Source organism: Mesoplodon densirostris, chromosome 11, assembly GCF_025265405.1.
Source record: "Mesoplodon densirostris isolate mMesDen1 chromosome 11, mMesDen1 primary haplotype, whole genome shotgun sequence".
Lineage (NCBI taxonomy): Eukaryota > Metazoa > Chordata > Mammalia > Artiodactyla > Ziphiidae > Mesoplodon > Mesoplodon densirostris.
Window position 1 is genome coordinate 45002638 of NC_082671.1, and position 24741 is coordinate 45027378.

Genomic DNA, 24741 nt, shown 5'->3' on the forward strand with positions numbered 1-24741 from the left:
AAAAGAATACTTGTACTCGCTTCCCTTTTTCTTAATTCATCACCAACTCCCCCGCCCGCTCGGGGTCATATGGATCAGCCCCGCTCTCCCCGCCCCGCTCCCCACGTAGGCGGGGTCTGGTCCAGCCCAGCCGGGTGGCGGGAAACAGAGCGGCAGCTGCTGGTTCCGCGGGGACCCTGAGGACCGGCGGGGAGCGGGTGAGTGTCTGGGCGAGGGGACTCTAAGCGGACTGCGTCCCTTCGAAGCCGCGGGGGCTCTTCTGGGAGGCGCGGAGTACCCTGTACCCTTTCCCGCCACCCGGTTTAAAGACAGGGGGCGGGGCGCGCGCTTTAGGTGCGCACGCGTCCCCACCCCGCGTCCTGTGTGGGAGCCGCAGCGTTTCCAACTCTCCTGGGACGTCCCCTCGTTTTCCCGACGCCATTCTGCACAGATAGGTCCTCGCGCAGCGGTGCGGCTGTGATGGGAAGGGGCTTGGAACCCTTAAAGTAAGACAGAAACTTCCCGGGCATTTCCACTTCGGAACTTTCCATCCAGTTCAGACCCGAAAAAAATAGGTGTCCAGCTTGGTGGTCAGCAGGAGCTGGGATTCACTGGTCGCTTGACTTAAATCTTGAGTTTTTATAAAATGGATTTCTCATTCCCTTCCCTCCTTTCCCTCGGGTAGAAGGCTTAAGGAGGATACAGCCTCTACTTGGGTGTGTTAGCCGGACCATCATCTTACGTTAATTAAGCTCCTTCCCTTGAGTCTCTCAATTCTTGGCCCTTCGTGCTGCCACTACATAATTACTGTTATAAAAAGTCAATCTGGTCATTTCAGATTAAATTTAAAACTCCTCTTTGGCCGCCCACGGTCAAGTTTATATCCTTAGGTGGGTGTTCATGGCCTTTGGCAGTCTGACTCTGACCCTCTCAGCTGATTTTCTAAAGCTCCCTATCATTTTTTTCTATCTCATGCACTTAACTAACTCCCAAACCTATGGAAAGGGTGTGTCTGCATTGTGCTCTTTCATGCTTTGGTACCTGCTGTTCCCTCGACTTGAAGTTCTTGCCACTTCTCTGCCAGATGAACTTCTCTTTCAGGAGCTCAGTTGTCCCGCTGAAAACCTCTATTTCCAGCCCTCCTGGGCCAAAGTAGTCACTTCTTCCTCTGTGTCCCTGAAGTATTTTGCCTCCCTCTATTATCAGTGGCACTTATACAACTGAGTAAAAGATTACTGAGCTCCTAACACGTACTGCGCCCTGTGCTCAGTACCAGGTGGACAGAGATGAATAGAACAGAGTTCCTGCCCTTAAGGAACTGGAAGGAAGAACACATGTAAATGAGTCCTCTGCAGTTACAGGGTGACAAAGAAGTCTGCCCTGGCTTCCTTACTCCTCTCGCTCAGAACTCTCTTGAGTAAGTTTATCTACTTTCACAACTTGACACACCACCTTACATCCTGATGCCTCCAAATCTCCAGCCCCATCCTCTCCTCCCTCAACTTCGAAACTTGTCTACTTCAGCTTAGAAAGCATGTGTTGAACACTTGTGATACCTGCCGTGGCCCGGGTTCAAGCCCTGGTTGGGGAACTGACATCCCCCAAGCTGTGTGGCAGGGCCACCAAAAGAAGAAAAAGATGCAAGTCTGAGGAGCATCCATCACTTAAGGAGGAGTGGAGGAGCAGCCAATATGAGGTCAAGGAAAGGTGTTTGTTTTCTTTTGTTTTGGGGGGTTTTCCCACCCCCTAAGATGGCGGAGCTTTGAGCAACTCATAACATTTAGGAATGGAGCCAGTATAAAGAGAAATTGGAAACAAATGAGGAATGAGGAAGAAGCAACTGAGGGACGAGAAGTAATTGATCATTCACAAATGGAGGGCTTAGATTCATTTGAAATATGTATGTTTTTAGGCTTGGGTGGAGAGAATTGAGACAGTTCATTTCTGATGATCTCAGTTGTTCTGAGAGGGAGGGACCCGAGACACCAGCTGAGAAGTGTGGGAAGCAGTGGAGTAAAGGGGCTTGAGGGTAACGGTGGAAGTTAGAAACAGCTGTTCCTTGGGAAGAAGAGGGAGAGGACCAGGAACACTAAGGATTTGCTGGGCCAGGCTGAGGACCTGTTCAGGTTGGAGACCACATTTGTTGTGTATCATTTTGCAGGGTTGTTTGGTTTCCTCTCACAAATCTGAGTCTAGATTTGAATCCAGGAGTCTAGAAAGCAAATGGTTGCATTGATCTGAGGTTGGGATCTTTTGCAGAGTGAATGCAGTAAAAGGAAAAAAGATTGAGACCTTACAGAGAGTGATGTGTAGTGATACACCAGTAGGATATGTGCTCCTGCTTGTGCGACCCCAGTTTGATCATTTTGTTTTTCAGCTCAGAAATCTTCAGTTAGTCCCAGGCTTACGTTCTAAATCCTTGAATTGATAGACAAAGACCAAGTTTTCCCATAAAGCCGGTTCCAACCCTCTTTTCCATTTTTTCCTGTTAAGACTCCTCTATTCATAGTGGCTCCCTCTCTGGTTTTACTCTGGCAAATTCTCTGCTTAAGTTCCCCTCCTCCTCTCAGCTGCCTGAATTCTATGCAGCCTTCAGAGGCTCAGTTCTAATCACACTTTCTCTGACAAAACCTCCTTGGCCACTTTAACCTGAAAAGAGCCCTAGTTTTTCAGAATTTTTAAAAAAATATCACTTAGAGCTAGTAGTGACTTTCTTTTACATTGTTTCTTCTATATTAGGTGGGTTTTATTTCTGCAACTAAATTCCTTAAATTTCTTTAGCACTGCAGCCACTGCACCTGCACAGCAATATCTTTTGCCTAGGAGGATCTTCGTAAGCACTTAGTGACTGACTATAGAGTCCAATAGATGGAGAGGAAATTAATATTTTGAGAATTCTTTGTGCTCAACGCTCAGTATAAGTGTTTGATATCAGAGCTTCTCAAACTTTTGTGAATGACCAGCGTTTTTTTCCCCCACAGGCTGTTGCAGACCAGTACTTCTCTTTCTTTCTTTTTTTTCTAGCTTTATTGTGATATATCACTTGAAATATAAAGTACTTTTCTAAAATAGTAGAACTAGAATAGTATTATTAGAAAAATTAAATTACTAGAGAAATAACATGAAAAAAAGACATACAGAATATAGGCATTTTTACTATTAGATTCAACAAACATCAACTGCATCAAATTGCTATAAGATGTTCTAAATGCTTATGCTTTGTTTTTGTCCATATCTTGATGCAGACTGCTAACAGTTTGTGGACCAGCAATGGTCCGTTGGTCCACAAATGACACTGATTTCCATGATCTCATTTGAACCACCCCCTACTTATTTTCCTTATCGGTGTACCGATAAGGAAACTGAGGTTTAGGTTAAGCCACATGCTCAAGATCACACATGCTTAAGATCACCGACTTAGTACTGGACGGACAGAACTGGAATTCAAATGCCAAGCATCATTCTGTTCATACTAGTGAATCTCAAAGCTGGTTCTTAGAGCAGGGTTGGTTTGGGACAGAGTTTTTTGCTTGGTTTTATTTTGTTTTCAAGAAATGTGTTAATTTTCTATTTTGAATTACAAGCGTATTTAATATTTTATCCTTTATTTTCCCTTGCTTCTTGCATTTTGAGGCCTGCATTTGAGATGATTATTGCTTCATCTCAACTGCTTAGTACTTAGTTGAGTAAGAAAAGTAACTAACATCCCTTTTAAATGTCCAGATCTGCTTTGTCTAAGGTGTTTGACAGAGTTCTCATCTGTCCATGATAAAATGTGAAAATACAACATAATGAGTTTTTTCATAAAATTAAAGGACTGTACTTTATTCTGGGATTTTTGTCCTTCTTAGGTTTTTTGGGGGTTTTTTTTGGTGTTTAAATACTGAAAACAATGTATAGTAATTGTGTGGGTGTTTTTTATAACAGCTGTATTGAGATATAATCACATACCATAAAATTCACCCTTTTAAAATGTACAATTCACAGAGATGTGCAACTGTTACTGCTATCTAATGTTAGAACATTTTTATCACCCCCAAAAGAAACCACATAGGTCCCTACTAGCAGTCACTCCCCATTGCCTCCTCTTCCCAGTCCCTGGCAACCACTAATCTACTTTCTGTCTCTATGGAGTTGCTTATTCTGGGTATTTCATATAAGTGGAATCTTACAATATGTGACCTTTTGTGTCTGGCTTCTTTTATGGAATGTAATGTTTTCAAATTTCATCTATATTGTAGCATGTATCAGTACTTCATTCCTTTTTATTGTCAAATAATATTCCATTGTGTAGATATACCACTTTTTGTTTATCCATTCATCAATTGATGGACATTGGGGTTTTCCACATTTTGGCTATTATAAATAATGCTGCTGTGAACATTGGTGTGCAGGTTTTTGTGTGGACGTACATTTCATTTCTCTCAGATATGTACCTAGGAGTGGAATTGCTAGGTCCTATGGAAACTGTTTAACGTATTGAGGAACTGCCAAACCAACTTCTACAGCAGCTGCACCATTTTACAGTCCTACCAGCAATATACGAGGTTTGTGTGTCTGTATTTTTTTTTAATTGTCCTTAAGTTACAAAATTTAGAGTCTGCCACCTTAGGTTAGTCTCCCTAAATTGAAAAAAAATTAAAGACCCATCCATGAAATCCAGAAGTTTGGGAACAACTATATTACCCCAGTCAGTATTTTAAAACAAAGCAAACAGAACAAAACAAAAAACTCAAAAAAAACCTATCTAGAAGGTCATCAATTAAAAAAATGATGAGAACTAACGCTGATTGTTGAATAAAGTTGTAGACCACCTTTGCATCTTTTTTTTTTCCCCCGCCTTTGCATCTTGATTTTCCTTCAGCATAATAGTCTTGTATATGTTAAAGCAGTTCCCAATTATAGGATCATTTGGCGAGCGTTTCCTAAATACTGTGCCTGTGCCCCTTCTCCCCAGCCCCTGGAGTTTCTGAATATTTGGACAGGGCCTAAGCAGATATCCTAAGGTGTTTTTAAAGTACAGCCTGGCTTGAGAATGACTGTTTAGGTAGTTGGGACATTGAAGGTATAATGTTAATGCTTTTACTTGCATGTTTTGTTAATTCTAAGATAAACATTTTTTCAGAAAAAAAAAAGAATTTCTTTTTTCTCTTGGTTCTTTGGCAAGCCAGAATGGCTGGTTTTCCTGTTTTGCCTTTGTTCTGGGTCAAAGAAGTGGCATGGGGAGAATTATTTTCAAAGTCGAAAACTCAGGAAGGAGAGTAAAGTACTCCGATTGGAACAAAGAGAAATTAAAAGCTTCTATATATCTGTTCTGTCCCATTCTCCTGAAAAAGCACTTGTGGTTTCTCCTTTTCCCTCTTTGTAGGAGGAAAGAATTTCGTGGTGGTAACGATAGTGAGCCCATGCTCACTATGGCTGTAGTGAGCCCTGTGCTTAGTCGTTAGCTGGGGGACTGCCCAGGAAGAGTAGGGCTGAGGTGGGTCCTGGAGGTGCTGTCAGCTAACTGCATTCCTTGCAGCTGAATGGAAAGTTCTTTCTTGAGAAATCTGAGCAGGCACTTCCGTGGCTGCCACAGTATCCTTTACCTTATTTCTCAGATAAGGAAGCTAAGACTGACTTGATGAGGAATAAATGGGCAGGTAGGCAGTGAAGCCAGGACTCTGACCCCACCTTCTGACCGTTGTACTGTTCTTTCTATTACACCAAGTTGCATTTAACAGTTTCTACTGAATGTTTATCTTATGAAAGAAATTCAGTGCATTCAGAAATGCATAAAACAACATTTAGTAGAGGAGAAAAGATGTATTCTAGGTTATTATAACGTAAAGAAGTAGTTCAGTGCCGGAGGAGGAAGTCCGTTTAGAGGGTTATGTGCGGTCAGATCCTGTCCTGCTGTAGGCTATCAGGGAGAGCTTCGTGGAGGAGTGGCATTTGAGCTGGATCTTGAAGGTCAGGTAGGGTTAGAACTTTCGGAGTTAAGGGAGGTGGACCTTCCAGAAGGAGGAAGCAAGGTTTAGAGAGCGTGAGGGGGCTCTATGTCTTGGAATGTGTATGTTTCTGTTCCTGGGTTGGGGGACTAGATAGCCAGAGGAGGCACCTAAGGCATGGATCTAAGAAGTGGTGGGTTGGATGGGTAAGTGTGAAGTAGATATAAGACAGATAATCAGATTATACGTGGTCTAGGAGAGGAAGATGAGGCCACACAGACTAGGTGAGTAGCTTCTAGATAACTGCATGAAAAGAGAGTGAACTGTAAGTTTTCTGTCCCTGGCTGATTTTTTTTTTTTTTCTGGCTGATTTTTTAATAGTATGTTTCCACCAGTGAGGGGTGGAACTCCTGTTTAGAACTCTTTTATTCCAGTTCTAGTGAATAGGCCCAAGACTGCCAGCTTGCCTCATGTAAACCCAGCTTGCCTGGGAGCTTTATAATAGTCACCTGACCCATTTCTTCCTCTACTTTGCTTGTTGCTCTCTGGTTCTGTCAGAACTGCAGGGGATTAGAACCTGAAGTCTTAGGTCTCTTACATAACCTCTTCCCTTCTCACATCTGCAAGGATGCTCCTTCCCTATCTCCTTTCCCCTCCAGCTTTTATTTAGGTAGCCAGGTAACAGCAATTACCACCTCTGTTCTTTTTGCCTTTCAGGTAAAACGATGTGTTGAAAGCAGAGGTTTGAGTACTCTGCTGGGGCCAGTTTTACAAATATTGAATATTAGAATTGGTCTGCTCTGTGTGTGTGTGTGTGTGTGTGTGTATATGTATGTGTGTATACACCAGTGGTCTGTCTGGAAAAGCTAGATGTATCTTTTTTTTTTTTTTTTTTTTTTTTTAAGCTAGATCTACCTTGGAGGAGAGTCACAGATCTCACACACTGCACCTGCCTCACTGGAGCCCAGGTCTTAGGGTCTGCAAGTCCCATGAGAAAGGGCAGCGAAGGCAGGTATCCCTTCAGTTTTCCTGGTCATTCTGTGTTTTACTGGCTCACTGTTGCTGGGCTGAGCGGTCAGAAAGGAGATTAGCACTGGGTAGGGGAAGCAGCCTAGAGAAGTAGCCCAGTTACATAAGTGCATGGAGATTGGTCCTTTTGACTTGGCCCATTTCTTATTTCCTGTGGGGGAACAGGGGTGGAGTTGGGCTAGAGGTACGTATGGAACAAGGAAAGGTGTTTTTAGAGGAAACTGCTGCGTGCTGAGAGTGTGGCTGAATGTGACAAGGGGACGCATAGTGAACGTAGTGTGTGTGTGTGTGTGTGTGTGTGTGTGAGAGAAAGAGAGAGAGACTAGTGTCAGGTTCTGAAACATCCAGGATCTGTGCCTACTTGATTATCTGCTGAGGGTTTAGGGATCTTAATAAAAGGGGGTGTGCTTCAGAAAAGGAAGATGGTTCTTCTGTGGAGAGGGACAAGGAATTTAACTAGTTCCTATTTACTTCTTTTCCTCACCCATTCTGTTAGGTACTGACTTCTACTAATATCACCAAAATTTAAGAGTAACTTAGGGGAGGAGAGTGAGGGAAATTTCTTTACACATCCCCAGGGCCTCAGAAGCCTCAGGGCTCCTGGGATATATCAGATCCTCAGTGGGATCACCGTACAGTCAGAGCTGGGTTTTCTCAGTTCTTGTGGTACAGAAGAGCTCTAACTGTGTGGGTGGAAGGTGGAGGGGGACCGGGTCCAGCAATTTTTTTATTTTTGGCTGTGCTGCGCAGCTTGTGGAATTAGTTCCCCGACCAGGGATTGAACCTGGGCCCTTTGCAATGAAAGCGCTGAGTCCTAACCACTGGACCGCCAGGGAATTCCCCCAGCAATTTTAAGGCAGAGGGAAGCTCATTCTCCCACCTTCTCACAAGGCTGCAGAGCTTTCTCAGGGTGAAATTCTCAGAGTTGATGCCCTTTGCTAACCCGCCTTTCTTTCTACTAGGTTATCTAGACTCAAACATACTGTTTCTACAGTTTCAGACCCGATTTAGAGGATAAGATGGCTTAATTCTTAGTCTCGGAGCCTCCTGGGTAGAAGTCTTAACTTAAAGCTTTCCCTGAGACTGGGAACAGCACTTTCGGTACTGACAAAAGTGAAGCATTTGAGGACCTTGATCAGAATACTCAGAGCATTAGGGCCTTGTCTCCCCACTCCGTTTTATGGGGAGGACCCTACATTTGTTTTGTTTTGGGGTTTTTTAAATAGATTTATTTATTTATTTGTTTGTTTTTATTTTTGGTTGCACTGGGTCTTCGTTGCTGCACGCGGGCTTTCTCTAGTAGCGGCGAGTGGGGCTACTCTTTGTTGCGGTGCACGGGCTTCTCATTGCGGTGGCTTCTCTTGTTGAGGAGCATGGGCTCTAGAGCACAGGCTCTGTAGTTGTGGCGCACAGGCTTAGTTGCTTCGCAGCATATGGAATCTTTCCAGAACAGGGCATGAACCCATGTGCCCTGAATTGGCAGGTGGATTCTTAACCACTGCGCCACCAGAGAAGTCCCCCTACATTTGTTATCTTTCCTTGTCTCTATAGGCCTCGTCATTTCTAGCTCCCTTGGCTCCACCTGCCTTTCTTCTCTAACAGCTGGTGCACTGATGTATGGACTTGTACATGATGAATTGTGAACTTCTAGCCACATGCAGTGCTCTTGGGTACTTGGAGGGAGACACTTACCACAAGGAGCCAGATTGCTTAGGTGAGTCGCTTTTTGAGGTAACAGGTTAAAAAAAAAAACCACCTGCTTGAGTCTAGGTCTTTTGAATTTCTCAAGCCATGGGTATGAAAAGCACATGGGCCTGGGTAGAGCTTCTGCCAGGATTCCATGTAAGTGTTTATTCTGTCCCTGAAGAGAGTGTGAAGGATTTGATCCGCTACTTGAGGCATGAGGATGAGACGCGAGATGTACGGCAGCAGCTGGGGGCAGCGCAAATCCTGCAGAGCGACCTCCTACCCATCCTTACCCAACACCGCCAGGACAAGCCTCTCTTTCATGCTGTTATCAGGTTGATTCCCCAGCTTTTTTTTTTTTTTTTTAATTGAAGTATAGTTGATTTACAATGCTATGTTAATTTCTGCTGTACAGCAAAGTGATTCAGTTATACATATATATACATTCTTTTATATATTCTTTCCATTATGATTTATCACAGGATATTGAATATAGTTCCCTGTGCTATACAGCAGGACCTCGTTGTCGATCCCCCAGCTTTTTTTTTTTTTTTTTTTTTTTTTGCGTTACGCGGGCCTCTCACTGTTGTGGCCTCTCCCGTTGCGGAGCACAGGCTCCGGACGCGCAGGCTCAGTGGCCATGGCTCATGGGCCAAGCCACTCCATGGCATGTGGGATCTTCCCAGACCGGGGCACGAACCAGCGTCCCCCGCATCGGCAGGTGGACTCTCAACCACTGCGCCACCAGGGAAGCCCGATCCCCCAGCTTTTTAACATATACTGTGTGCCAGCCTTTGGTATTTGTGCCTGATGGGGAAACTGAACAGCTTCTCTCTCCTTCATGGTCTCCCCAGGCTGATGGTGAACTTGACACAACCAGCCTTGCTCTGTTTTGGCAGCGTGCCCAAGGAACCCAGCTTCCGGCACCACTTTCTGCAGGTGCTAGCATACTTGCAGGCCTACAAAGAGGTGAGGTTTTCCTCCAGAATCCCGGGGCAGAGTTTGGGGGCGGTGGGAAAGGAGAGGGCGGGGGCTACTTAAGGTCCATCCCCCTGTTTCGTAGGCCTTTGCCAGTGAGAAGGCTTTTGGAGTCCTCAGTGAAACTTTGTATGAGCTGCTGCAGCTGGTGAGTCTCTGCCTCACAAGATCCCAGGGGACAGTTAGCGCCCTGCTCCTCCCCTGGGCAGAACCCCAGGTGGGGTGTCAGAACATGCGGGGTTTGGAGGTACGGTCCCAGTCCTCGGGGGTACAAGTCCAATCCGCTGTCTCTGCTGCCTCGGGACTGCTCGAACTCTTCCCGTTCTTTTTAATCCTGATTCTTCTCTGTGCCTCTCTCGCCCCATCAGGGTAGATGCCTCCCGCCTTCCACAGGGGATCTTGTCCTCTAACTCTCCTTCTTCTAACCAGGGCTGGGAGGAACGGCAGGAGGAAGACAGCTTGCTGATTGAGCGGATCCTGCTGCTGGTCAGAAATGTTCTCCATGTCCCAGCCGACCTTGATCAGGAGAAGGTGATCTTGGCTGGTCTGAGTTCTTGTGCTTGATTAGATTGGGCTGCCCCTTTTTTGCTGTTCTGTCCTCTGATGAAACTCAGGGAGGGACCTTCGTCAAGGAATGAGTTGGAAAACCTCAAGGCAGGGCAGTAGAACTGACTGCTCTCCCCTTTTCCCCTCACCGCTCACTGCTCAGAGGATCGATGATGACGCCAGTGTCCACGACCAGCTTCTCTGGGCGGTTCACCTCAGTGGCCTGGACGACCTGCTCCTCTTCCTGGCCAGCTCAACTGCGGAGCAGCAGTGGGGCCTCCACGTGCTGGAGATCATCTCCCTTATGTTTCGTGACCAGGTGAGACACTCACCTGTTGCCTCAATCCCTTCCCTCATGTCTGTTTCTGCTGTGCGGCCGGAATTGCTCTTGTATCATGACTGAAATACCTGGGGAAGGCAGGTGCCAGGTGGAATAGCCATGTCTTAAGTACAGGGTCCCATCCACAGTCCTATTTTGTTCACTCTTTCTGTCCCCACTAGGAGTGAACTCAGAGTAGGGAATGACTGTCCTTCTGACTCTTCCCTCCTTGTTCTAAATCTAGAACCCTGAGCAGCTGGCAGGAGTAGGGCAGGGACGCTTAGCTCAGGAGTGGAGGACAGCTGTGGCAGAACTGGAGGTGTTGCGCCAGCGAGAGATGGCGGAAAAGAAGACTCGAGCCCTGCGGCGAGGCACCAGGTGAGTGGTGGGAGCCGCTCTACCCACGTTCCCGTTCCTGCACTACGGAATGCTAGGGCTTGGGCCAAGTGCTAAGGCAGTGGTGATGAGAGCACTTTGCAGTTACAACATGCTCTGATGTGCTGCTGAAAGAGAACGGGGATGGAGCCTCCAGAGGACTGAGGAATCACCCTGGACTTTTTTTTCTCTGCAGGCATTCTCGATTTGGGGGCTCCTACATTGTCCAGGGCTTGAAATCCATTGGGGAGAGGGACCTCATCTTTCACAAAGGTCTCCACAATGTGAGTGTGCTCCCATCAGGGGTGGGAACACTGTGGAGTGGGGGGCCTTTACCTCTCTGGAGGTAAAGCTTCTCTGTTCTTGGGCTCAGAAAGTTGGAGACCTAGGAGAAATAGAGCTTTTGGCATTGTCTTTACCTGCATCTTCACTTAGTACCAGAGGGAGAGCACCTTCTACAAGTTTCTTCTGAGAAAACTGTAGTACCAAGGAGAGCTGCCGGGGAGGGAGGTGGTTAGGAGTAATTCTAATTCCCTCAACCTACATCCCCAGCTCCAAAACTACACTTCCGATTTGGGAAAGCAGCCCCGACGGGTACCTAAACGTCGCCAGGCTGTCCGGGAGCTGTCCGTTCAGCGCCGCTCTGCCCTCAACGTGAGACTCTTTCTCAGAGACTTCTGCTCTGAGTTCCTGGAGAACTGTTACAACCGGCTCATGGGCTCGGTGAAGGTGAGAGCCTAGGAAAGATGGAGTAGAGAGCTGATTGGGGTAGCGGTGGGTAAGAAGGGCAAGCTGGGGAGGAACCCATGGAAAGCTGACCATGGAGAGTGGACTAGTAGGTGAGATGGATGTAGGGTGCCCCTGGGACATGGTGATGAAGTCAGGAGGGAGTGGGTTATTGATACGACAAAAAAAGCTCTAGAGATTGCCGCAGAGGAAGGGGAAGGGAATGTGGGGAGAATGAGAGAGGGATGGAAATTTGGGTCCTAGAATATTGTTACAATGGTGTCCAGGGTCCACCTGGTCATCATAGGACAGGAGGAAGTTGGAAACCCTGAGGTCACGAAGTGGTCTGTTTTTCCTTGACATCAGGACCACCTGCTTCGGGAGAAGGCTCAGCAGCACGATGAGACCTACTACATGTGGGCTTTGGCTTTCTTCATGGCCTTCAACCGAGCTGCCTCCTTCCGGCCAGGCCTGGTTTCTGAGACCCTCACTGTCCGCACCTTCCACTTCATTGAGCAGAACCTCACCAACTACTATGAGATGATGCTGACTGACCGCAAGGAAGCCACCTCCTGGGCACGCCGGTGAGCGGGAGGAGAATTGGGGTCAGAGTGGGCATCTTGGCCAGGCTGGGCATCTGAATGCCTGAATTCTGGATGGTACTTTCTGTCCTGTTTCAGGCTTCAGGTGGTCAGCTGGGGAGCAGGGACTGGCTGGGTCATTCAGTTTTTGATGGAACTATTTTGGCAGGTGAGGGTGCAAAGGGTGATACTGTTTCCATGAACCAAGGTCCTAAGCTGTCCTCCATTTTACCTCTTTTCCTCTCACAGGATGCACCTGGCTCTGAAGGCCTATCAGGAGCTGCTGGCCACAGTGAATGAGATGAATGTGTCCCCAGACGAGGCTGTGAGGGAGAGCAGCCGCATCATCCAGAGTGAGGCCTGGCTTGGTCTCTTATCCCAACTTCCCTGCCTCTTGATCCGAATCTCACTCTTCCCAGACCCAGCTTCACCCGTCTCTCCTTTCCCCAAGCTTTCCAGATCAGTCCTTCCATTCCTCTCTCTTCCCTGTTTCTAGACAACATTTTCTATGTGATGGAGTACCGAGAGCTCTTCCTGGCACTCTTTCGAAAGTTCAATGAGAGATGCCAGCCCCGCTCTTTCCTTCGTGACCTGGTGGAAACCACCCACCTCTTCCTCAAGATGTTGGAGCGGTTCTGCCGGAGCCGTGGGAACCTGATGGTGCAGGTACTGGGCAGCCCAGGGTGTGGAAAGAGCTGGGGGGAAAGGGTAGGGGACAGAAAGGACAGGGGGCTCTTTCTCCTCACATTTTCTGTAGCTTAAGCTGGTCTATTAGAACTACTCTGAACTAAGGGCAAGAGTTTCGTTGGTGTTGCCGATGTAGTTTTGCCTGGTGAGTCTCCTCTCATTAGGTTGATCCCTGATCTACCATAGTATCTTAATTCATTCAGGAAATATTTATTAAACACCTGCTCTGTGCTAAGCACATAGACTCTGGGGGTTCATAATTTTATTTAATTTATTTATTTTTAAGATTTTTTGTTTGATGTGGACCATTTTTAAAGTCTTCATTGAATTTGTTACAATATTGCTTCTGTTTTATGTCTGTTGGGGTTTTTTTTTTTTTTTTTTTTGGCCACGTGGCATGTGGGATCTTAGCTCCCCGACTCGGGATCGAACCCACACCCCCTGCATTGGAAGGCGAAGTCTCAACCACTGGACTGCCAGGGAAGTCCCAGGGGATTGATAATTTTAGAATTTAGTAATTATGCTGTGCTATTTCCTAGTTATACTTCAGAAGCACTGTAATGAGATAGAAAGGGCCTTACATTAAAAGTCAGAGGTCTGGGGACTTCCCTGGCGGTCCAGTGGTTAAGCCTCCGAACTTTCACTGCAGGGGTCCAGGTTCGATCCCTAGTCAGGGAACTAAGATCTCACGTGCCGCATGGTGCGGCCAAAAAAAAAAAAAAAGTCAGAGGTCTGGGATCTCATCCTGTATTAGTTACTGTTAGAATAACTTAAGCTGCTTGTGTGAGCCCTGATCTTTAAAAGTTGGTTGTAACATCTACCCATGAGCCTGAAATGAAATAATAAATGAAAAGTCTGGGACAAGAAGAAAACCTCAAGGAATTTCTATCCTGGAGACACAAGGACTCTGCTTTGTAAAAATTTTCCTATAATTCTATTTGCTATAGGTTAAAACTCAGTCAGAACTGGACTTGAAAGGGGCTGTAGTACCAATGAGACTTTTCTAAAAGGTCTATTTACACTCGTAGTACCAATGAGACTTTTCTAAAAGGTCTATTTACACTCGGAGCTCTGTTGTATTAGCAGTACTAATAGGTGCTATCATTTATCGAGCATTTACTATGTCTCAGACGTTGTGCTAAGGTGTCCCTATAATCCTCGCAATAGTACTAGGACACATGCGCAGAGTGGTTAAGCAACTTGTCCAGGGTCTTGCTGGTATACGGCTAACGTCAATACTTAAATCCTGGTCTGCTGGAATCCAAACTCATGCTCCTGACCTTTAGTGTGTTTATAAGTTCCTTGAATAAAGCACGAACCTCATTAAGGGCCTCACAGGCCCTCCTATTTGCCCACAGCGAAGACTGGTTCACAGCCATGACTTGGGGGAGCGGGGTCGGGGTATTGACTCTCATTCTCCTGCTTTTCAGGAGAAAAAATTGTAGTTTACATTTGCAGAGTGCTTTGCATTTTATAAAGCCTTTTCATATAGAATTTTTTATCCTCAGAGCAAATTTGCTCATTCTCTAGGCTTCTGTTTAAGGTATCAGTGCCACAAGAAATGAGTCACATGCTGTTCCTGGGTTTTGCTATGGCGTTTTATGCTCAGCCATGTTCTAGGTCTTATCCAGGCTGTAGTGTCATTTACCTGTCTACTTACCTGTCTCCCCCACTAGGCCACAAGCGCCTCAAGGGCAAGGAAATGTGCTCTTCACTGCTGCTTCCCCATTGCCATTGAGTGGCACATAGTGGTCACTCTGTGAATGTCTAATTAATTCAGACATCTAATTAATTAGTTAATAGAGGACATTGATGAGGAAAAGGCCTCCCTAGCTCTCGTGCCATCCTAACACAGTTCCTTCTCTGTAGAACAAACGAAAGAAGAGAAAGAAGAAAAAGAAGGTCCTAGATCAGTCCGTAGCTTCCGGTAATGTCCCCTACAGCCCAGAGGAACTGGAGTCTGTGTGGCCCTCCCTGGCCGAGCAGCTACAGTGCTGTGCCCAGGTAAGTAGTTGCAGAAACTCTCTCTTTCTTTTTTTTTTTTTTTTTTAATACATTTATTTATTTATTTATGGCTGCATTAGGTCTCCATGGCTGCGCGCAGGCTTTCTCTACTTGCAGCAAGTGAGGGCTACTCTTCACTGTGGTCCGCGAGCTTCTCATTGCAGTGGCTTCTCTTATTGCAGAGCACGGGCCCTAGGTGCATGGGCTTCCGTAGTTGCGGCTCGTGGGCTCTAGAGGGCAGGCTCAGTAGTTGTGGCGCATGGGGTTAGTTGCTCCGTGGCATGTGGGATCTTCCTGGACCAGGGCTCGAAGCCGTGTCCCCTGAATTGGCAGGTGGATTCTTAACCACCGTACCACCAGGGAAGTCCTACTCTCTGTTTCCTGGGGGTAGTGCTCTGGGCAGGTTCTCTGGGTCTCCCTCCCACCACCAATGTTACCAAAGCTTTAATAATCCCTCTCTAGGATCCTGAGCTCAGTTTGGACTCCATGGTTCCCTTTGATGCGGCCTCAGAGGTGCCCGTGGAAGAACAGCGGGCAGAAGCCATGGTGCGGATCCAAGACTGTCTCCTGGCTGGCCAGGCCCCACAGGCCCTGACCCTTCTTAGGTCTGCCCGGTAAGAGCACCGCCTACCCGTTCTCCCACATCCAGCCCCTGGGCTTTTGGGGGCAGGAAGTGGCTTTCACTGTGGCACAGGGTTCTCAGTCTTCAAGAGAGAAGTCCCCTCAGAAGCGCTGGGGCTCTGTATAGGGTACTGAGTCCTGGGGAGTTTTGGTTGGTTTATTGGGAGGTTTATGATTTTTGTTTCATTTTTGAGAAATATTAGCACAGTTAGTGGGGGAAAAAAAAATAAAGTTAATTCTATGAGCCAAAGATAGCCATCATTAACATTTTGATGAGTTATCTTCCAGAGTTTTTCCCTCTGTATTATATATAGACATATCATATACACCTTCTTTTACAAGATCGAAATATTGCAATACTGATTTATAGTATTTTTTCTACTTCTCAATATATTGTGAGCATCATTTCTTTTTTTTTTCAAATATTTATTTATTTACTCTGGCTGCACTGGGTCTTAGGTGAGGCACATGGGATCTTTGCTGCGGCATGCGGGATCTTTTAGTTGCAGCATGCAGACTCTTAGTTGCGGCATGTGAACTCTTAGTTGCAGCAGGCATGCGGGATCTGGTTCCCTAACTAGGTATTGAACCCAGGCCCCCTGCATTGGGAGCGCAGAGCCTTCGCCACTGGACCACCAGGAAAGTCCCGTGAGCATCATTTCTCATCAGATATACTTCTGCAATTATTAATGGCTTTAAAACACCATTGCGGGCCTCCCTGGTGGCGCAGTGGTTGAGAGTCCGCCTGCCGATGCAGGGGATACGGGTTCGTGCCCCGGTCTGGGATGCGGAGCGGCTGGGCCCGTGAGCCATGGCCGCTGGGCCTGCGCATCCGGAGCCTGTGCTCCGCAACGGGAGGGGCCACAACAGTGAGAGGCCCGCATACCGCAAAAAAAAAAAAAAAGAAAGAAAAACACCATTGTGAAAGCAGCAAAAAATAAATAGATAAATAAATAAATAAATTTATAAACACAAAAAACACCATTGTGTGAATATGTACATTTGTTCAACATTTGTTCAAATGTCACGCATTTAGATAATTTGCCTTTTCTTCCTATACGATTTTCTTTGCAGTGTGGCTTATGAGGGAAAATTTCCCTAGAGTCTTTGTTTCATCTTTGAAATAACAGTCTGCATTCTCTTTCCAGCTGGAAAATAAAATAAGTCTAAATTCCTTCTCCCACTTCAAATTATAACTGAGATATTCCCTCTGGTGAAAGCCTTTTTTCTCTTTGTGCTCCAGGGAGGTGTGGCCAGAAGGAGATGTGTTTGGCTCTCAGGACATTTCCCCAGAGGAGGAGATTCAGCTGCTGAAGCAAATCATCTGGGCCCCGCTTCCCCGTGAGTCTCCCATTTCCTCCTCATCTCTCTCCTTCCAGCTCTTCTCTAGTGCCAGCGTCACAGACACCCAGTAATCCTCAGTCTTTCTATAGGGCAGCAGGGGCCAGAGGAACAAGGGGCGGAGGAAGAAGATGAAGAAGAGGTGGAGGAGGAAGAGTTGCATATGGTCGAGGTGTTGGAGAAAGAATTTAACTTTCTGGACTACCTGAAACGGTGCGGGCCGGGAGGATGGAATTGGTGTCAGGGTGGAGACTGTGGGGCTGTGAGGACGACCACACGTCCTCACGCTGACATCCTCTCACTCCCTGTCTTGGTGCAGCTTTGCAAACTCAACTGTCATCCAAGCCTACGTGCTGCTGCTGCGGAGCTACAAGCAAAATAGCGCCCACACCAACCACTGTGTCGTCAAGATGCTGCACCGGCTGGCCTATGATCTCAAAATGGAAGCCCTGCTTTTCCAGCTTTCCCTCTTCTGCCTCTTCAATCGTCTGCTTAGCGACCCTGCTGCTGGGGCCTACAAAGTAAGGAGACACCAAAGAATGGGGTTCTAGAGGTGTAGGGGAGTCCTGGGGTAAAAGGATAGGGGATAAAGTGCCCTGAGCCGTGTCAAGGCTGAGCGATGAGAGAACGGTGAGGAAGTAGACAGGCAGGTTGAGGAAGCTGCAAGGGGAAGGATAGAAGAGGCTGAGCGAGGAGCGGGCAGCTGGGAACAAGCGTAGAAAAAATACCTAAAGGCCCATGTTTACGTACATTTAGGCCACAGGCCTCACAGCAGTCTCCCTCTCCCACAGGAGCTAGTGACTTTTGCCAGATACATCCTGGGCAAGTTCTTTGCACTGGCCGCGGTCAACCAAAAAGCCTTTATGGAGTTGCTGTTCTGGAAGAACACAGCTGTGGTTCGAGAGATGACTGAGGGCTATGGCTCCCTGGATAGCGGGTGAGCTTGAGGATGGGGAAGGCTTGGCGGTGGGGAAGGGGGTGACACAGTCACAGAGCGTCAGAGCTGGAAGAGCTTGCAGATCAGTTGGTGTAACCTTTCTTTCCCTTTCGTAGGTGAGAAAACAAGCCCCGAAGGTGAAATGCTTTACCTGAGGTCACCTGAGAGAGGAACTGGGATTGAGCCTAAGTCTCCTGTCTACTCTAGTTTCCTTCCTCACCAGCGTTCGGTGGGGCATTCAGAGCGGGTGGCCCCCCAGAGAGAGTCTATATGTGCCTTATCCCAAGATGTGCTGGGAAGCCATTAGGATGCATAGAAATATTTGTCCTCTTTCCCTGAGTATCTCAGCTCCTCTCCTTTCACTCTTCTCTTTCTTTCCCATAATACTCTCAGCCCCTGCAGTGTCAGGTTCCATGGGCCCAACCTGGAAAATCTTAGTTTGACTTTTGGGTTCTTAAGTGGAAGGAGAAGAAGAGGAAGGAAGCACACCTTAGGCCTCTGCTAGCTGGCTCCTTTGCGGTACCTGCGTTGCCCTCATTCCTTTTAGAAGAGAAGACCTTTGGTCTTCTCTTTTTGAGCCAACAATCTACATGCTCCGCTTCTTTCCCCATTTAGATCTTCTAGTCACAGACCCCTTGTGTGGAGCCCAGAGGAGGAGGCCCAGCTTCAGGAACTGTACCTTGCCCATAAGGATGTGGAAGGTATGAGGCCTTGAGGTCTGAAGAGCACGAGGAGGGCAGCCTGAGCTCTGGGACCCCTCTTCACTGCCTCACTCCTCCTCCACCTCAGGTCAGGATGTGGTGGACGCCATCTTGGCACACCTGAAAACTGCACCTCGGACACGCAAGCAGGTCATCCACCATCTGGTACAGCTGGGACTGGCTGACAGCGTCAAGGACTTCCAGAGGTAGAGGCATATGCTCTGGAGGGAACTGAGATGGGGAATCCACTCTTCACTCCCTGAGCTCCCCCTTCCACTGACACCGCCCTGAACAGGAAAGGAACCCAGATTGTACTGTGGACGGAAGATCAGGAGCTGGAGCTGCAGCGGCTTTTTGAGGAGTTCCAGGACTCTGATGGTAAGTGAGGTGGAAGCTCAGGGAACCTCTGAAATGAGAGCCAAGCTCTCAATTTCTTTTCCTGCTGCTTCCTGTTCCCAAGGAAGGCTTATCTTCTCCTTCCTGTCTGCTTGCTCTGTTTGTGGTGTCGTTTTTGTTTGTTTTTAAATATATATATTTTTTCTTTTTTATTATGTAAGTTACAGGTATACAATATAGTGATTCACTATAGTCACTAATTTTTAAAGGTTATACTCCATTTATCATTGTTATAAAATATTGGCTATATTCCCCATATTGTACAATGTATCCTTGTAGCTTTTTTTTTTTTTTTTTTTCTTTTTGCGGTATGCGGGCCTCTCACTGTTGTGGCCCCTCCCGTTGCGGAGCACAGGCTCCGGATGCGCAGGCCCAGCGGCCATGGCTCACGGGCCCAGCCGCTCCGCGGCATATGGGATCCTCCCAGACCGGGGCACGAACCCATATCCCCTGCATCGGCAGGCGGACTCTCAACCACTGCGCCACCAGGGAGGCCCATTGTAGCTTATTTTATACCTAATAGTTTGCACCTCTTAATCCCCTACCCTTATCTTGCCCCTCCCCCTTCCCTCTCCCCACTGGTAACCACTAGTTTGTTCTCTATATCTGTGAGTCTGCTTCTTTTTTGTTATATTCATTCGTTTTATTTTTTAGATTCCACATATAAGTGATATATAATATTTCTTTCTCTGTCTTATTTCACGTAGCATAATGCCCTCCAACTCCATCCGTATTGCTGCAAATGCCAAAAATTCATTCTTTTTATGGCTGAGTAGTATTCTTTGTGTGTGTGTGTGTGTACCACATCTTCTTTATCCATTCATCTGTTGATGGACACTTAGGTTGCTTTTATACCTTGGCGATTGTAAATAATGCTGCCATGAACATTGGGGTGCATGTATCTTTTCAAGTTAGTGTTTTTGTTTATTTTTTTGGATATATACCCAGGAGTGGAATTGCTGGGTCACATAGTAATTCTATTTTTAGTTTTTTGAGAGACCTCCATACTGTTTTTTGTGGTGTCATTTTGGAGTGAATTGAGCTAGCCTCTTTCCAAAGACCTCTGTTTCCTTTACTAATCCCTTTCCCCTGTTGCTCTTGGTCATTCATACTTTCTTTCTCTTTAGATGTCCTGGGTAATATCATGAAGAACATCACAGCCAAACGCTCACGGGCCCGAATAGTGGATAAACTGCTGGCTCTGGGGCTGGTGGCTGAGCGGCGGGAGCTGTACAAGAAACGCCGGAAGAAGTTGGCGCCCTCAAGCTTGGTAACAGTCTTACCCTGGCTCTGCCAGCTGAACCTGCCCCCACTGAAGTGCTCCTTAGAAGCAGCCCACCCAGATTCTTCCTGTCTCAGGCTCTTCTGAGTAGATCCCCCCAGTGGGGTGGTCAGGAACCAGAGGACTCCACTCAGTTCTTCGTCTTGTCTCCTTTTGTTCATTACCCACCCCAATGAATTTTAGCCTAATGAAGAGGAGTCCTTGAACGATTTTTGCCAGGAAGATCTAGAAGAAGAGGAAAACCTGCCAGAGGACGAGAGTGAAGAGGATGAAGAGAAAGAGGAGGGCTCAGAAGCAGAACAAGCCCACGGTGGCTCCATCCTTTCAACTCAAAACCTTGGGCAAAACCTGCATCAGGAAGGTGAGGGCCCAGTTGGGAGAGGTGTCTCAGGTGGTGGGGTTGGTTGTATGGGCCAGTTATAAGTTTTCCACCTTCCCTTAGGCTTTTCTGCTCCCCTTCTGTGGCTCCAGAACTGCCTCATTCGAGCAGCGGATGATCGGGAAGAGGTTGGTGAGTGGATAAATGATGGTTTCAGGAGGACTGGGGTCTGGAGGCTGTTGGAGATCTGGTCGTGGGATGGAGGGCCAGTTCTTTCTTCACATCTTCACCATGTGACCATTGACCCTGTCCTAGGCTGCTCTCAGGCAGTTCCACTGGTGCCACTGACAGAAGAAAATGAGGAAGCAATGGAAAATGAACAGTTTCAGCAGCTGTTGCAAAAGCTAAGGGTTCGGCCTCCTGCCTCTGGGCAGGTAAATACACCAGTTACAGCATCAGCCAAGCGTGTTGGTGCTACTTTAAGATACATCTCCTCCTCCTCATTTCCTGTCACCTCTGACCGTGACTCCTGCAGCAGCTGTCTTGCTAATCTCTCCAACCTTCCCTTCTCCTAAGTCCATCTTCCACACTGACCCCGAGTTATCTTTCTAAAATACAGTTTTGATTATATCACTCCCCTGATCAGAGCACTTGATGGTTCCCCACTGTTTGCAGGACAAAGTCCACAGCCTCCGAGTGGTGTCTCTGGCCTTGGCCAGCCATTGCAGCCTCACAGCTACGTCACCACACACCTACCTGACACTACAGTCATCCAGGGCTACTTTCCATCCTCCAAACAGTAGGCTTCTTCATACTTCCAAACAGTTGATCATGCCAGTCCCCCTACTGGAAGGCTCCAGCCTCATACACAAGGTGGCAGATCACCCATCTTCCTGATGAACACTCCACCCAACCTTGAAGAGTTAGTTCAGTTTTCACTTCCTCAGAGAAGCAGTCTCTATCCTTCCTTCAACCCCCGACCCTGACACCAAAATTCACAGATATTCAAGTCTCGTATAAAATGGCATAGTATTTGCGTATAACCTATGCACATCGTCTCTAGATTAATTGTAATACCTAATACAATGTAAATGCTCTATAAATAGTTGCCAATGTGCAGCAAATCCAAGTTTTGCTTTTTGGAACTTTCTGGAATTTTTCATTCTTTTCCCCAATGTTTTTGATCTGCAGTTGGTTGAATCCATGGATGTGAAACCCTCGGACATGGAGGGGCAACTGTAATCATTTTGGGGGCTGTGATTTGTTCATTCCCTTAATATAGCCCCAATCCTGTGGTGTTACAGTACATTGGTTCTTTCTCCCATTAGATTGTGAGTTCCTTGAGAGCAAGGATCATATCTGACTCACCTTTAGATCCCCAGAATCCATTCATTTACTTATGTAATTAACAACTGTATTTACTGGGAAGCTCCTGGTGTATCAGGCACTGTGTTAGACCTTGGGTACATACTGGGTAAATAAGCAATAAGTAGAGTTCACAACCCTTGTGGAGCTTCACCAATGTAGGCTCATATTTATTCAATGAATAATATCAAAATCTGGTGGACTAGAGGCTGCTCCTTTCCCACTACTCTCATTTTCAACTTCTTTGCCCCTGTAGGAAACCTTCTGGCGAATTCCAGCCAAGCTGAGTCCCACCCAGCTCCGGAGGATGGCAGCTTCTTTGAGCCAACCAGAGGAGGAGGAAAAGCTTCAGCCAGGATTAGAACCTAAGGTCCCTGGAGAGCAAGGCCCTGAGGAGGAGCACCAACAGGAAGAGGCGCACCAGAAGGAGCACCGAGCACATGCCCCGAGGGCCCACCTGTCAGCCCGGAAAAAGAAAGCAGGCCTGGTGTCCCCAGAGGGTAATACCAGGACCACTTATCTATTGAGTACTATTGAGTACTTACCCAGCCCTGGGATCAAGAGGGCTGATAGGGTATTTGAGACTATGAGGACCTAGTTCCCTAATTTTATGCCTCTCATGGTCGTTCCAGAGGAAGGGACCGATGGTGGGAAAGAGCAGCTGAAAGTGGCACCCAAGAAGCGACAGCTGCTGGACAGCGATGAGGAAAAGGAGGAAGATGAGGGCGGGAGCAAAGGTAGGGGGGTCTGGTCGGGATCTGCCTTTTCTTCTAACCTCTAGCACTCTTCCCTCCAGTCCTGAAGGTAAATGCTACCATCCTCCTTCCCCCTTAACAAATTTAGATATCCTGTCTTCTCACCCCTGTCATTCCCATAGCACCAGAGTTGGGAGCTCCAGGAATCTGGAAGAAGAAGCGGTTTCAGATTGAGGATGACGATGAGAGCGACTGAAGAGCCAGATGCCTAGGGGCAGAGATAGACCCATTTTTAAGTGGTGAATTTAAGTCTGAGTTTGGAGGGGCATACAGGACCTGGAAACTTCTCTTACTGGACAGAAGCTCTGGAGCCCTGGGCTTCCCCATGGATTTAGGGTCCAGGAAATCCAGGCAACAGTGTTGGTCTCCTGTTCGGTCACTTCTTGCTCCTCCCACTTTTATCATTGTGCCTCAGTAGCTCTCTGGAGACTTATTCCTTTTCTTCTTTGGTTAATAGCACACCCTGGCAAAGGAGAGGAGTGAGTGAATATAGAAGGCACCTTGGACCCCTCTTACTGGTCTGTTCCTTTTGGCTTTCTGCTGGAGGTGGGTCACAGCACTAGATGGGGAGTTTTGTGACATGATGAGTGGGGATGTTGCACCATTTTTTTTTTTTTTTTTTTTTTTTTTTTTTTAATAGATTTGTTTTTTTTATTTATTTTTTGGCTGCGTTGGGTCTTCCGTGGCTGTGCACAGGCTTTCTCCAGTTGCCGAGGGCTTCTCACTGCGGTGGCTTCTCTTGCTACGGAACACAGGCTCCAGGCGCACGGGCTTCAGTAGCTGTGGCGCACGGGCTTAGCTGCTCCGCGGCACGTGGGATCCTCCCAGACCAGGGCTCAAACCCGTGTCCCCTGCATTGGCAGGCAGACCCTTCACCATTGCACCACCAGGGAAGCCCCAGTTGCACCATTTTTAAAAGGCACTAGACGCGCCCATCATTTTCTTTCCTATGATCACCCCCGAACACCAGATTGAGCCCAGTTCCTAATGTTGAAATAGGGTTGGGATGCAGTACTCTTCAGATGATGAACGTGTTTGGTTGGTGTTTGGCATTGAATTAAACATGTAAAATTAAAAGTTGCCAGTGTTGATCTGACTTGCCAATCTGTCTAAATACCTCAACTCTCCACCTGCTATGTTCGTTTAAGAACTTTAAACTATTAGGGTTAAAAGAGACTATCAGCCTTCCCTTTTCTCTTGCTTTCCCTACACAAGACACAGAAAAACATTCTCACCTCAAGATCCTTTGTCTAGGATAAATCTTTAGGGTAAAAAGAGTACGCATCAGAACAGGTACATGAAAAGATGCTCAATATCGTTAATCAGAGAAGTGCAAATCAAAACCACAATGAGATATCACCTGATACCTGTCAGAGTGGCTATCATCAAAAAGAACACAAATAACAAATGTTAGTGAGGATATGGACAAAAGGGAACCCTTGTACACTGTTGGTAGGAACATAAACTGGTATAGCCACTGTGGAAAACAGTATGGAGACTCTTCAAAAAAAACTAAAAATAAAACTACCATATGACCAAGCAATTCCACTCCTGGGTATATATCTGAAAAACATGAAAACACTAATTCACAAAGATACATGCTCACCAGTGTTCATAGCAGCATTATTTACCATAGCCAAGATATGGAAGCAACTTAAGTGTCCATCAACACATCATCAATGGATAAAGAAGATGTGGTATATATGTAATGGAATATTACTTAGCCATAAAGAGGAATGAAATTTTGCCATTTGCAATAACGTGGATGGACTTGGAGGGTATTATGCTTAGTGAAATAAGTCAAACAGAGAAAGACAAAAACTATGATATCACATATATGTGGAATCTGAAAAGTAGAATAAACTAGTGAATATAACAAAAAAGAAACAGACTCATACAGAGAACAAACTAGTAGTTTCCAGTTGGGAGAGGGAAGGGGTGGGGGGCAATACAGGGGCAGGTTAAAAGGTACAAGCTACTATGTATAAAATAAATAAGCTACAAGGATATATTGCACAGCACAGAGAATATAGTCAATGTTTTATAATAACTATAAATGGAGTATAACCTTTAAAAATTGTGAATCACGGGCTTCCCTAGTGGAGCAGTGGTTGAGAGTCCGCCTGCCGAGGCAGGGGACACGGGTTCGTGCCCCGGTCCGGGAGGATCCCACATGCCGCGGAG

General features: G+C 46.7%; 1 protein-coding gene across 14 annotated transcripts; it reads left to right on the plus strand.

Moving 5' to 3' along the window:
- The first annotated feature begins 108 nt into the window (after nt 1-108).
- On the plus strand, nt 109-23160 carry TIMELESS (timeless circadian regulator). Of its 14 annotated transcripts, none has more exons than XM_060113197.1 (31): nt 125-197; nt 4408-4526; nt 6815-6917; nt 8490-8652; nt 8806-8959; nt 9479-9593; nt 9688-9750; nt 10032-10133; nt 10312-10467; nt 10712-10845; nt 11039-11126; nt 11395-11571; nt 11935-12152; nt 12399-12502; nt 12646-12815; nt 14706-14840; nt 15303-15454; nt 16705-16802; nt 16895-17015; nt 17122-17323; nt 17594-17739; nt 18355-18440; nt 18529-18646; nt 18736-18818; nt 19964-20106; nt 20302-20479; nt 20561-20629; nt 20753-20871; nt 22059-22302; nt 22435-22539; nt 22680-23160. In XM_060113197.1, exons 4-31 carry the CDS (start codon nt 8556-8558, stop codon nt 22751-22753), a joined length of 3651 nt encoding a protein of 1216 aa, XP_059969180.1. In that variant the 5' UTR covers nt 125-197; nt 4408-4526; nt 6815-6917; nt 8490-8555; the 3' UTR covers nt 22754-23160. The 14 variants fall into 14 exon arrangements, with proteins under 14 accessions (XP_059969178.1, XP_059969180.1, XP_059969179.1 ...); XM_060113196.1 differs by having other exon boundaries at nt 6819-6921; XM_060113204.1 differs by having other exon boundaries at nt 6819-6921; nt 8541-8652.
- Nucleotides 23161-24741: the final 1581 nt, after the last annotated feature.

Bases quoted from the DNA above. Each gene is read 5' to 3' on its own strand.
- TIMELESS (XM_060113195.1), top strand. From the start codon at position 8,556: ATGGACTTGTACATGATGAATTGTGAACTTCTAGCCACATGCAGTGCT. The intron at 18,441-18,528 runs GTATGAGGCCTT...CCTCCACCTCAG, and splicing joins TGCCCATAAGGATGTGGAAG to GTCAGGATGTGGTGGACGCC. The intron at 20,872-22,058 runs GTAAATACACCA...TTGCCCCTGTAG, and splicing joins GGCCTCCTGCCTCTGGGCAG to GAAACCTTCTGGCGAATTCC.